Source organism: Pseudonaja textilis, chromosome 8, assembly GCF_049901715.1.
Source record: "Pseudonaja textilis isolate UNSWEBS1 chromosome 8, rPseTex1.2, whole genome shotgun sequence".
Taxonomy (NCBI): Eukaryota; Metazoa; Chordata; class Lepidosauria; order Squamata; family Elapidae; genus Pseudonaja; species Pseudonaja textilis.
In genome coordinates this window covers 41,865,481-41,879,893 of record NC_141997.1, presented here as the reverse complement: position 1 = coordinate 41,879,893, position 14,413 = coordinate 41,865,481, and the positions used below count along the sequence as shown (strand labels likewise).

General features: G+C 45.7%; 1 protein-coding gene across 3 annotated transcripts in view; it reads right to left on the bottom strand.

The window, feature by feature from the left end:
* DACH1 (dachshund family transcription factor 1) overlaps positions 1-12,978 on the bottom strand; it is a 351,590-nt gene extending 338,612 nt beyond the window's left edge. For 2 of the 3 annotated variants that reach the window (XM_087938023.1, XM_026705323.2), the window contains exon 1: positions 12,125-12,978. In XM_087938023.1, coding sequence (XP_087794149.1) covers positions 12,125-12,405 — 281 coding nt within the window. In that variant the 5' untranslated portion in view covers positions 12,406-12,978. The remainder of the gene's footprint in view (positions 1-12,124) is intronic. The other variant, XM_087938024.1, reaches the window with a different exon arrangement.
* Between the last annotated feature and the right edge of the window lie 1,435 nt (positions 12,979-14,413).

Below are 14,413 nucleotides of genomic sequence, written 5' to 3'. Positions count from 1 at the left end.
TACAATTGCGTCTCTTAAGGAAGGAACAGGCTGGTTAATTTCAGGACTAGAGAAGTGGACCACTCAACTAATTATTTTTAAAAAGAAGAAAAAAATGAAGCTGCTGAACCTGGAGATCCGATGTCCTTCACCAACAGAAGAAGTCTGATGAAAGGAGAAGAAGTCAAGGAACAGATGGAAAGGGAGAGTCCCAAAAGAAACCAGCAAAACCAGTGATGGGGTTCAAATTTTTTTACTACCGGTTCTGTGGGTGTGGCTTGGTGGGCGTGGCTTGGTGGGTGCAGCAGAGGAAGGATACTGCAAAATCTCCATTCCCTCCCCACTCCTGGGGGAAGGTTACTGGAAAATCCCCATTCCCTCCCCACCCCACTAACCTCCGTTCTCCTGGGCAGGGCAACCAAAGAAGACCCAGCCAATCAGCTGGAACTCGGGAGGCAGAGAATAGATGGGGGCGGGGCCGGTCAGAGGCGGGATTTGCCGGTTCTCTGAACTACTCAAAACTTCCGCAACCAGAACTGGTCAGAACCTGCTGGATACCATCTCTGAGCTGAACCCACTGGAACCACACTTGCCCACGTGCAACAAAACTATCCATGCTGATCCCACTCAGTGCCTTAGGGCAAAATAAAAGGGAAGGCACCACTTCTATTTACAGCAGAACATCAGATTCTACCCTTGGGCTTCTTCAGCTGTGGTGGGGCCAGCTGCTACAGTTGGTGACATCCAGAAATGGTCCTCGAATTTATTATTACCTTAAGGGTCTTTGAATCCTTCTTGTCTTAAGCCGCATACCAAAGATCCTTCCATGCGTGTCATCGTTTCGAAAAGAAATATATTCCCTGATTAAACCGTATTCCCGTCAGTATTTATTCAAACATCTCTCTTAAGAACTTCAGAAGGCGTTAACAAGAGACAGACAAGAGTTTAGCTTTCCCTTATGGCCAATGATAACACTAAATAAGGTGTTTAGGTATGCATGAATGAAGGAATGCTAAAGTTGGAGAAATGTTCACTGTTCATGCTTATTGCTATCTCCTTACACAGCGCACAATATTCAGGTTGTACTGCGTATCGAGACAGGCACTGCTGATTTTGGGGCTCCAGGCTAGGGAAGGAAAACTCTTGAAGCTAAATTGATGGTGATCTATTTCATTATGGTGCTTTTCACAATCACATCCTATGGATATGGAGGCAGAGGAGACGATAAAGGAGAAATAACTATCAGCTGCCATATATATCCCCCCAATTGCCTTCAGATATTGTGGGTGTTCCATCACTGGATGTTTTTAAGAAGAGTCTAAACAGACACTTATCTGAAATAAGTATAGGTTCTCTCCTCCTTGAGCAGGGGGCTAGACTAGAAGACCTCCAAGGTCCCTTCCAGCTCTATTCTATTCTTAAATAGTCCACCCTGAATTTAAGAGCATGCCTCCCCTTTTACGAGGTTCTGACAAACCAAGTCAATGGGGAAAGCCAAATTCATATAACAGCCATGTGACTAATTTAACAACCGCAATGGTTCACTTAAGGACCATGGCAAGAAATGTCATAAAGCAGGACAAAACTCATTTAATACACTGTCTCGCTTAATAACAGAAATTTTGGGCTCCTTTGTAAGTCGAAGCACTACTATATTCAGCCAATCTATGATCATCCTTATACAGCATGGTACAGTGGCTGTGAATTCATTTCTAAAAGTTATTTAACCATGGATGAGCGTTATTTATTGTGATTACTGTCCAAACAGATCTTTCACTCTATCGAGTCATCCAATTCTGATTTTCCTAATATAATGCAAATATCATGAACAGAAGAACCCCAACCATGCCAACTTTTCCACAGCTCCAGAGTTGAACGGGCAACTTTTGAGTGGTACCCAAAACTGTTCTACGGTGCTATTTTTCCCATCTAGGCAATTTAAGATGCATGGACTTCAGCTCCCAGGGTTGGGATATTTTATGTTATAAAAAGGCAATTCCGATGATACGCTCTTTTTAAAAATCCAAAATAAAACTTCCAACGGGTACTACTTTTCTTTTTAAAAATAAAATCATTATTGTTCAGCTTGAAAATCTGGAAGGAAGGGTAAATGTCACCTCACGCTTTTTTTTAAGAAAAAAATAAATCTCCTCGATTTTATGCTAATAGGCTACGTTAACCAAAGCAGAAAAAGAAGCTGTGAAAGTTGAACAGCGTGATTTGAAAGTTCGACAAGATACTTTCTGAAAGGCAAATATTCTGACTGAGCCAATGCAATCTTTTTTTTTTTTTTTACTCTTTCCAACCCAATGGTAGTGATGGAAGGAAGTAATGCTAATGGTGTGTCTATGTCACAATTTACTCCATCTGTCTTGTCTATGGGCAGTGACTTCCCTGTTCTTAGCTCCCATCCCTGCTGGTCACATGACCCAGAGTAGACTATATGCAGACTAGCATATCCTTCTGTTGCCTACATACTATACAAACAAAGAAATGCACACAACACAACACTCTCGTTTATTACCCTGCTATACTGATGGGCTTGGGCAGAACTACACAAGCTGGTCTCTGCAAGTATTCCCTAGCTCAGGGGTTTCCTCAACCCCCTGGTCTGTGGATCGACACTGGGACACGGCATTCCACCAACCGGGCCACGCAAACAAAAGAAGCCCCATCCATGGGATGCAGGCAGCACGTGAAATTATGGCCCCTGCGGGCCACGGAAAAACTTATCTCCGTGGTTCCAGTCAGGAGTTCGCAGGGGTTTGGGAGAGCCCCTAACTAAGATTCTGTGCAGTTCAGAGAACCCCCAAATCTCACTCCTGCCTGGCCCCGCCCATCCCACCTCGCCCCTCCCAAGAGTCCCGACATGGCCTGTTTGGGATGCAGGTAAGTGCAGGGCCCATTTTGGATGCAGAGGCTTAGGGAGAGTGAAAAATGGGCCTCCCGGAAGTTTAGGAAGCCCAGAAATGGGTCCATATCCGGCTTCCAGAGAGCCTCCGGAGCCTGAGGAGGCCATTTTTGCCCTCCCGGAGGCTCAAGGAAAGCCTCTGGAACTCGGGGAGGGCAAACCTTCCCCCAGTGGTGTAGGAGGCCAACTAGGCCACGCCCACCATGGCCACACCCACCCAGCAACTGGGCAGAGAACCTGTTGCTAAAATTTCCCTGGTACCCAAAAAGTTGGGAGCCACTGCTCTAGCTTGTCTGTCCGATCCATCTCTGATCTCCTGAAGTTTGGATGTCAAAACACACCGGACAAATTATTTGTCCTGGTCGCAGTTTCTTCCCTCTTCCATCTCCTTTTTTTTTTCCCTTTTTTGTATCAAAATGTTATAACCAAATCCTAAACTTGGACTCCAGCAAGCTACGGCAACCACAGAGATGATCCAGCAAAAAAATAATAATTCTTCCAATGATTAGAATATTTTAAGCAACATGAATGTCGAACAGATCTACCCTAAAGGCAAAAGCAGTAAAACTGACACTTTGTTAAGGTTCTCCCTTGAGAAATGGCACGTAAGTTTCAGAATCCTAAAATGCCAGTTTGATTAAACTGAGTTAGCATTTTAAAACAGTGGATTCTCCGATAGAGAATAGCACTATTTATTTTGAGCACAACTGAACTTTCCAACAGTAGAAGTGTTGAGAAATGAAAAATAAGAAAAGGTAAAAACCTATATGAGCTGGTATCAGTTACAAACTGTTGACAGAATTTATTATTCCCTTTTCCAGAAGGTGGGGGGAATTCTAAAGACACTGGATGTTGATTAAATAAAGATTAAATAAAAAATAATTCAAGAACAATCCAGAAATCAAGCACAAGGAAAAGACTAAAATATATATTAAAGCAATGTAGTCTTTCAAGGTGATCTACAGGTTTTCAAAACAAGGGTGCATATTTCTAATTTAATTGCTGCAACTTATTTCTAAACAAAATGTTTAATCTTGCTGGTGAGCGTCCTTAAATGGATCTCTTGAAATCAATCCAATAGATGCTACTATTACTGTGCCTAAGACAGAATATGTAGATTTCAGAGCTCAACATCCCCAACTGATCACATCTGGAACTGTGTAGGAGTAAGAAGTTCGAAGGACAGATACAAAAGAAGGCCAGCGAGGCAACAAATAAGTGAGTTTGTATTACAGCCTTCACACAGCCTCATCATCAAGGGTTAACATGCTTTTCAAATGTTAAAAATAAAATTCACCTCCTAAAATGAAAGCTATGCCATAGTGAAGCACTGAAATATTGTACGCGCACAACTGACTTTTTAAAAGAAGGATTAAATCCTGTCTGAACTAGGAATCACGAACAAGTCATCAAGCCTCATTTTTTTTTTAAAAAAAAGAGGTTTGTGAGTGAAGAATACTCTGAACAAATTCATAACTCATGCAAGTAACAGTCTTCGGATTCCGGGAGCAATATAACTGGAATGAATCAAGCTGACAAGCAGAAGAATTAATATTAAAAGATTAACCTTATTTAAGATCTAAAAAAACATGGGTGGTAGCCAGCATTGCACCAAGTGGGTCTCAATAAAACACATGCAACTATAGCAATAAAAGTAAAGTCAATCTTTTCAAACATGCTTACTGAAAATGATTAATGCATGTGCAACGGAGCTGCACCCAGTCCGTCTGTATAACTAAAAGTTATATGTTGATCTTCTGACTTCCACTGCTTTATATCAAAGCATGAAACATTTCCTATTCCTCTTAAATATATCGGATGGAAGAAGGAAAAAAAAATTATTTCCAATCATCTTTGGAGAAAGCTTTCCCCCTCTCTCTCTCTTTTTTTTTTTTTTTTGTTGGCCACATACCGACCTTAAAAGTCAACGCTTGTCAAGAGCCGTTCCCTGAAGCAACTTAAAACTCATCAGTTTTGTTTTTAGCTGATGTCAAGCCAACCAACGTTGCTGCACTGCTGAGCTACATTGTAGGAGGGCAAAACTGGTGTCCACGTGAAGATTTGCATAGAAATCTGTTTTAAAAACCCTGAACGGGATGTGAAAACAGATGGGGAAAATATTGATTTTTAAATAACCTGACCCTGGCCAAAATAATTTGATGCCACTCTGTGCCTCCAACCAGCTACTTGAATATGTGACGTGACAACGATCCTTTGTTATCTCTCTCTGATCATTCCCATTGCATTTCCAGATATTCTTATCCTCAAGCAAGAAGAGGCAAAAAGCACTTTGCATAGACGTTTATTAAACATCTTGTGTATATATAGTTACCGGCAGGTAATTAATACCACTGCCAGGTTAACCTCATAAATCAACAGAATAATTTGAAATAAAGGAGTAAGCGTCTCTGATGCAATTTCTCCATTTCCATTATATATATGTATATATGTATATGTATATGTATATGTATATGGCACTCAAATTTCACACAATGAATATGTAGATTTGGGAGAACTATTTAATCATCTTCATAAAGGCATAAGGCTAAAAACTGAAATTTTTGGATAAATATTTAAGCATGTACATTGTCCAAGATAAACTTAAAATATAGAGATAATGCAACAGTTCTTAAGTTAATCAAGTACACTCCACATCTTAACACTTAAATTTTCAGCATTTATATCAATTGATTTTCACCAGTTTAATAATGAAACATATTATATTATTACATGCCCAAAAGTACAAAGAGATAAATACTGTAGATTTATTTATTCAATGTGTAAAGATTTGATGCTATTTGACTACCATTGAATTCTAAAGTAAACTTCCTGAATTCAATTGGCTTAAGGCTGCAGTTATGTTGCTACATTGTTTGAAAGCATCTAGTTTTGCATTCGGGTTTGTTTCATCTTTTTTTTCCTGGCAAAAACAACCTGATTCATCCAGAATAAACACAAACACAAATCTCTTTTTGTATGAAAAGTGAGAATAATAACCAACTACACATTGCAGAAGGGCAAGAAAACATGTTGCTTCTTAGCTGTTCTAAATATGTTTGTTTTAGCTGCTTTTCACAAATTAGCTGCATGTTTAAAATTGCATGAACAGGGCCAGTGGGCTGTAAGATTTATTAAAGGTCAGTAATACTGTGATTTTTTTTTTCAAGCTCTTTAGTATAATCAAAGGATCAAAATATGCCAGATAGTTTATTTCCTAAACCAAAATACGAGTCTATATTTGTCACACTAAAAGCAGATAAGTGCACAATGAAACAAAAATGTATGTTGAGGCTACACTTTTAAGTATAAATTAAGGTTGTCTTCCTAACCCTTTAACTCAGTCACCTTGTTTTAGAGGGGAAAGTTAGACTGGGGTTATTGAATTAACTTTGCAACTATGCTCAGTTTAATTTGTATTCCACATTCAAATGCACTGGATAAAAATGGGGGGAGCAAGTAACTCCTAATATAAATATCAGAATGTTTATTAGTATAAATATAATAAATGCTGTATAAATATTATTGCGGCAAAAGGACTCACAGCTCTATTTAGAAAGCATATTTTTGTAGGCACTCTTGTCCTTTTTACCTGTCTGCCACCAATAAATCTAAGAACATACTCAGCTGTTGAGTGAAATCTCACTTGTTCCAGCATAAAATATATGCTTCATAAATCATGTAATGTAAGCCTGTTGTTTGAACAGTGTTTTGATGTTTAAATAAAAAACTAGGACTGTACTATGAGGTACGCCAATAAATATTATCTGTCTATCATATCTCCAAGTTGTGGTTTCAAAGAACATCAGGAGCTAAGTGTGCAATCTCTTAGCTTGTTGTCCTTCAAAATCCATAAGTTCCCATCTTGACCACACACACAAAATAAAAATAAATTATGAGCATTTCTCCTAAATCTTCAATTCCATTTGGCCTGTTCTTCAACACTCCTCCTGGAAGAGAAGCAAAGGACTAAAGGAGTCGACCTGTGTTGGGTTAGGAAAGGATGGTTCTTGATCCAAGGAGATTTCAAGAAAGAGACTGGGTCACAGCAGCATTCACAAACGTTGTGCTAAGGAGTTCTGAAACTAACACATCCAACTCTTTATTTCACTGGGGCTTTGGCAATCATCTTAAGAAGGTGATCATTTCAACTCATAAACTAGTTAAATTGAGAGTCTGGGGTTGACGCTATACTTCAGGTTTAATGTCTGAGGAGATTCTTAGTCATCCAGGCCATAATTGTCTCAAGGGTGCTTTTTTTCTTCAAAAGGCAACTGGACTGTTGTTGTTTTTTTCTTGAGAAAGAAGAAAACTTTACACATTAGGTTCCTACCCCACTAAGTTGACTTTCCAAAGAAGGAGCTTTCCAAATCAAGCTATTTCACATTCCCAGGTGGCCAGCACAAAATGTGTGCACAAATGGCCTAAATTTAAAGCTTTTAGCATCAAAATTCTGAAGACTAATCTTTCTGTTCAGTTCCTGCCGATTATTAGATCTTTCATCTCTGTTTCGTGTTTGTCCTTCCATTCCTTCTCTGTTAGTTCCTTCATACTGGCATGCCTACATTAAAACGATTTTCATTCCTCAATTTTATTCCCACGGGGAGGGGGTACATTCTGTCGTATCTACTCTATTTGCTTTTCCTGGTCCACCCGTGGTCGATACAATTCTTTCTTTCTACATGTTTGAGTCCCAAACTACTTCGTGTTTTCACCTATGCGAAGCCTGCCTTCCAAAGCTCCCAGCTGTGTAAAATAAAATCAGTAAAGCAAACCAGAATGGGAAATTCTGCTCCGTTCTGCAGAAGGATCTGCCTTGAAGACAGAGCTCCCCCTTCCTAAATGCATGTGAAGCGTTCCCTATTAAAACAAGCCTCTCATCCTTGTTCAAACAGAAGCAAATTACACAATGATGGCAGATGAGAATAAACATGCTATCTGGGTAAGGAGAACAAGGGAGTCTCTGGATTATAAACCGCACAGTGGAATTTTCCTTGAAAAGGTAACACTTTTTTTTAGAAGCATTTGATAGCAATGGAGGCCTAATGAGTCAAAACAGGAAAGTAAATTAGGATATCATTCACAACAAATTATTATCTTTCTTGAAATGCCATCGGATTGAGCTGGGTACTATGATGCACTAAATAGCTAGTCTCACTGACTGTGTCACAATCAAAACACTTCCCCTCCCTCTCCCCCCAAAATGTTGTTTAGTTGTCAACTTGATGAAAGATATAAATAATGAGAGTGCATTTGTTACTGTGGAACTGCACCCTAATTCAGCCACAGATATCCACTGGTCACAACTATCTTTGTAAGTGAAACAACCCCAATGGGAGCAGATTTCTGAACTGAATGTGTGGTGGGGGGGGTCAAAGAGAATTGGGGGGGGGTCTGTTTGAATATATACATGTCACTGAAAATTGCAGGCAGTGATAGAAAAGGGTTTTGCAAAAATATTGCCGTACGTTGGCAAGATGGGGTTCTTTTGAGTGATAAAGTTTTCTACTTCAAAAACTGTTAGTGGAGAAACGCTTTCCATAAACCGATTTGCCTTACCTACAGTGTCAGAATCAAGCATCAAAATACATCAATAATCTGTGCTGGACTATACATTGACAGATAAGGGGGCTCCTGCATTCCTGGGCACACAGTGGGAGAGGAATTTAAAGAAATTGTGAGGTTTCCTTCCAATCAAACCCAAACATGTTTATGCCCAAGTTACATTTCTATCAAATTCCAAAGATCTGTCCAATTTTTTCAGAGAGTCCCAATCAATCATAAACATCCACTAAATGCCTTACACACTCTAACAATATTGTGGCAGCCTACCCAGGAAAGAAATCATCTGGTTGCAACCTTTTACCATAGTTTTTCCAATTATTGTTTTGCTTGATTTAGAATATTCTTGGACAGTCAATTGCAGAAACAGTTGTCTCAGTTATCTGCTATCTGTCTCTCTCTTTCCAAACACGGCTTCTCTTTCAATTGAGCACCGAGTCACCAATCAATCCTTCCAAAAAGGCAAGGGTAAAATTCCCCAAGCTTTTTAAAGGAATCACTAAAGCCAAATGAATAACGGGCGATTGTATTCTACACCCTCAAATCGGGGCAAAACGTCAGCAACAGTTTGGTAAGATCTTATCCAAAGTTTCTCACACGGCTGTCCGAGAAAGAAAGAAAGAAAGAAAGAAAGAAAGAAAGAAAGAAAGAAAGAAAGAAAGAAAGAAAGAAAGAAAGAAAGAAAGAACAGGGCAGGAAGAGCCAGTGTCCCAGTTCAACCCTCCTGTGAATCCCACGAATGCGGCTTCTTTTGTTTTGAAGTAATTAACCCTTCTCCCATCACAAATCCCCATCACCCACAGCCTTCAATTCCAATTTTAAAACATTTTGTTGCCTCAAGAAAAAGAAGATCCTCCTTTGGTTGGAAAATCAACCAAGGAGAGAAGCAACCTAGAACTAAGGGGGTTGGGAATTCAGAACCGTGAGAACAATGAACCAACGGAACAGCTTGTCTTCAGAGGTTGTGAGGGCTCCATCACTGAAGGCTTTCAAACAGGGACTGGATAACCTTCTCAGGCACTACAATTCCCCCAAGTATGGACCGTTCTGTCAGGATGGAGCCCACCGAGACACACACCCCTCCCGTTGGCTTCTCTCTCTCTCTCTCTCTCTCTCTCTCTCTCCCTCTCTCTTTCTCTCTTTCTCTCCCTCTCTCCCTCTCTCTCTCTCTCATCTTTGCACAGTTACTGAACACACTTCTGGCTGGTGAATTACATATACAAAGGACATCAGAATAATCAGGGGGAACTCTACTGAAAAGTTTGGTGGTGGGAAAAACAGGCTAGATTCCCCTCCCACTAAGCCTAAGGCAGCAAAAGAGCAGGAAAGCACAGGGATGGAAGGGGCTCCCCTGAGACAATGAAGACCAGCCACCCCATTGCAGAAATGACATTTTCAGGCTTCCCTGAGCGATGGGTGGATGCCCACCTACTCTGCTTGAAGGTGGCCAAAGGGTTCCCTTCCCAAGAGCCACAACTTTCAAATGGTTGCCAGTATCAGTGTCCCCTTTTTCCTAATTTACCTGTTCTGGAACCAGAGAAACAGGTGTCGAGATACTTTTGTTCCAAAAAGTTTTTCACGAGGACTGCAGAGTTTTTAGCCATCAAGTAATAAGGGGAAAAGAGTCATCCTATATACTTATTTAAATAATAATAATAATAATTGCCTAAAAACAAATCCACATCTGCCTTTGCAAATGAGCTTTCTTACTCTTTGTTCACCTTAAGTAATTCAGTTAATTAAAGATGGCCATGCAAGGCCTACTCTGCTCTTATTCCAAGTTCTGTTTCTTTTTCTTTTTTTTTTCCTCCTCTTATAATTTTACTTGGTCAAGACAGAGGAAGATACATCAGAGCCAAACTCAAATCGCTGCTCAATTTTCAAACAAGTTAAATTGAAAATAAACCAGGAAGAGGCTTCTCTACCTGGCTGTATGTGACATCTGAATATATCGGCGCTTATATTAAGCATCCCTTACAAACAACTCAGTTTAAGACAAGGCTGGAATCAACTTTGTCATTCATTCTCTTAACAGGGTAATATAAAATCTGTGTAACTTTTTGGAGCCAAGTAACACCAACAGGATATAAATGCGAGAACTTTTATATGTTATAAAGCCCTTTAACTAATTCATAAGGGGGGAGGGGGGGAATCCTCATGTCCAGGAATTATTTATTATTTAAATCTTTATTAAAACCGTGAACTCTCAAAAGCTGTCTTGCTGACCTCTGTGAAAAGCCAGACCTATGGAAAATCTCCCATTCCAATTTTACAGCCCCTCTCTCTCTAGGTGCCCAAGGAGGGTTATGCAGTTATATTTCTCAACCTTACACAGATTACAATTCTCACGACTCTGATTTAAACAGCCAATTAGCGTGGGTTTTAGGCAGAGACTGAGCAAAAGATTACAGATCTGGGCAGGCAGTCCTTTTGACCCCATGTTTCCTTAAATCAAACCCAGACAGTAGTGCAAGTTATTTCTGTCCCCTTCTTGACCCCCTCAGCAGTTCTCAAACTACCCCTGCCCTGTTCCGTGCCCTACACATTCTATCCTAGCCCTTTGTCCGGATTTGGGTGAGAAACCCCACCGTGAGGATCCTTAGAGAGACTTTTCAGGATGTTGGAGGCTTTGCAAGACATCGCTACCGGCTGACACGCGTGATAAAACTACAGCAAAGAGATTTATACTTATCCCATTCCTGAGTTATGCCTCGTTTCCCTCGCCCCCCCCCCTCCGCCCCGCCAAAAAACCCTGCTCAAAATAATAATAGAAATGGGTCGAGGCTGTGTCTTTCGACACCCGCGGGGCGAAGCTGCAAGCGGGAACGCTTCGTCCCGTCTGAAAAGGCGCCGGTTCCATCTAAGTTACTCTTGAACTGGCCGCCGCGCGTGTAGTAGACCCTTTCGGGGTACCGGGAGGCGGAGAGACCCGCGCTCAGCTCCGGCGGAGAATCCTCCGGGAGGGACCCCGTCCAATCTGGCGACCCACGTAGCCCGAGAAAGGAGGAATCAGTCTAAAAGGGAAAACAGGCGCGGGGGCGGTTTGGAAAGACTTTGAAGGGATCCACGGCGCCAAGGATGAAAACTTCAAAAAGACTTCAAAAACTCGGAACTGGACGCGGAACTTTTCCACAGCCTCCCCATCCCACCTCCGACCTTTCTTTCTTTCTTTCTTTCTTTCTTTCTTTCTTTTTCTTTCTTTCTTTCTTTCTTTCTTTCTTTCTTTCTTTCTTTCTTTCTTCCTTCCTTCCTTCCTTCCTTCCTTCCTTCCTTTTCTTTCTTTCTTTCTCCTTCTCTTTCCTTCCTTCCTTTTTCTCTTTCTTTTTCTTTTCTTTCTTTTTCCTTCCTTCCTTTCTCTTTATTTCTCCTTCCTTCCTTCCTTCCTTCCTTCCTTCCTTCCTTCCTCCCTCTCTCTTCCTTGCAGCGAGGGCTTTCGAATGCCGCCTCTCCTTCCGAGGAGCCCAAAGACACCTCCCCCCCACCAGCCCGGCGACTCTCCCCAACTTTGCAGCGCGCGGGACGAGGCCCGCCTCGCGAAACGAAGGCGCGGGATTCCCGGGCACCCCGAGACACACACACACACACACACACACACTCACACGCAGACCGGCCCCTCCTCTCTCTCCCCCTCGCTCCCCTCCCCACACGGGAGCTGCTCCTGCCCGCGGCGCTCACCTGGCGTTGGTGCAGTCGTTGTAGAGCGTCTCGAAGTCCCTCCTGGAGATGAGTTTGCACCGGTTGACGCCGGGCTGGATGGCCCCCAAGCCGCGCAGGATGCGCACCTGCTCCACGTTGCAGACCACCGGCGTGATCTCCAGGCGCTTGAGCTTGGTGTAGACCGTGTGCAAGCCGCCCACCAGGTGCTTGAGGAAGAGGTCGAAGGCCTGAGGCAGGCAGATCAGCTCGCAGCCCTCCACCGAGAAGGAGGCCAACTGGGCGCCGCGCAGCTCCACCATCTTGCACTCGTTGTTCTGCGGCGTGTTCTCCACCGGCGAAGGCGTCGAGTAGACCGGTTTGCCCGAAGGCGTCGGCGGGACGCCGCCTGCCGCGCCCGGACACGGCACGGGAACCGGAGCCGGAGCCGGAGGCGAACTGCCCTCCGCACCTCCTGAAGCCGATGCCGCCGCCGCCGCAGCAGCGCAGCAGCAGCGGCAGCGGCAGCCGCGCCGGGCTCCGGGCGGAAGAGGCCGGGGACGGTGGTGGGGGCGGCGGCGGGGGCGGCCGGAGCGGTCGGGGCGGGCGGCGGGGAGGGGCGGCTGCCGGGGGCGCGGGGGGCGGCGGCAGAGGGGGCGCCGGCTGCGCGGCGGGGATGAGCGGCGCCGGCATCGCCATGGTCACATCAGAGGAGCCGGGTTAAGGCGAGGGGCGCTCCGGGCGCTGCCCCGCCGCGGTCCGCGCCAACTTGAGCCGAGCACCGGCTGCTGCTGCTGCTGCTGCTGCTGTTGCTGCTGCTGCTGCTGCTGCTGCTGCCGCCTGGCGGGACCCGCTCCGAGCTCTGCGGCTCCGGCGGCTGCTGCGGCTGCGGCTCCGGTCCACCCTCTCGCCGCGCCCCGCGCGCTCTGCCCGCCCGCCCGGCTCTCCCTCCGGCCGCGGCGCGCGTTGCTGTTGTTGTCACTCGGTGCAAGAGCGACGGGGGCGGAGCTCCGCAACTTGCGAAGCCCCTTCAAGCCCAGCCGGAGTCTCTCTTCCTCCTCCTCCTCCTCCCCCACCCACCCACCCACCTACCCTCCGCCCGGCTCGGGGCGCTTGCGGAGGCCAATCTGGAGGTGGGGTGGGGGTGGAGCGGGAGGGTCTCTGGCGGGGCCGCTTTGCCCAGCCAGCCCCGAGCCGCGTAATGGCCCGGGGGCAGAGAAGGTGGGGGGTTGGACTGTGGCGCCCCTCCTTCTGGGCAGCGGGGCGGGGCCGGCAATTTGCTCCTCCCGCTTCTCCCTCCCTCTTTGAAAGACCGGGAGGGCTGTGCTTGGGGCGGGGGGAGGTTGTCCTCGGGAAGTTCCTGATGGGACCCCGCTGGGCAGGGCCACCCGGCTCCCGAGCTGCTTTCCAGGGTCCCCTTGGGAAGAAAAGGGTCCGGTGGGCGGTGGAAGAAGGCGAGGGACCTCCTCCCGCCCCCTGTCCCGTCCCGTCCCTCCTCTTGTCCCTTCCTCCCCTCCCGGCTTAAGAGAGAAAGATCCGCCTCCCCGGCCACCGAGCTGCCACCCAGCGCCGCGTCTCCCGGCCAGCGCGCGCTTGCGACTTGGGAACGGGCCAAGCGACTTTAAAACCGAGCGGAGGCCAGAGATAGCCGGAATTACCCTCCACACCACACACACGCGCGCGCACACACACACACACACACACACACACACACAGAGAGAGAGAGAGAGAGAGAGTTGGCAGCTGTCCACCCCCCACCCTTGGAGTCCCGATGCGCGCACGCGGGGGCTGCTTAAGGGAGGAGGCCTTTCACTTTTCCCCCGGGGAGGGAGGGGGGAGGCGTGTCACTTTCACTTGCAGGCAGCAGCGCGGCCTCTCCTTTCCCTTCCCACCCACCCACTCACTCCGCTCGTGCGAGCGAACCGGCAGGCTCCAGGCTTTGCCCCCATCCCTCACCTCCTTCCAACCCCCCTCCACCCCGCCAGCGGCAGAAACTTCGCCGCACGTGGGGACGAGTGGAGGGCGGGTGGGAGAGCAGCGACGCCGCTCAAAGCTGAGAAAGCGCCATCCTTGCTTTTGCGCTCCGGGAAGAGTTCGTGTTTTTTGTTTTTTTCTCCCAGGAATGGGATGCTCCTCGTGCGATTTCCTTTGGGAAGTTTTCTCTTCCCGGCTTCAGCCTTTGCTCCGAATCCTCCCCGCCCGTCCCCCCCGCCACCCCACAGATTCACTTCTGGAAAGGATGCTTGTGTAACTCTTTTCCTAACCGTTGCTGGGGTGGAGAGGGGAGGGGGCAGCGTGCAGCGTGAACGAGAGGCTCCTTTCCTTTCTCCC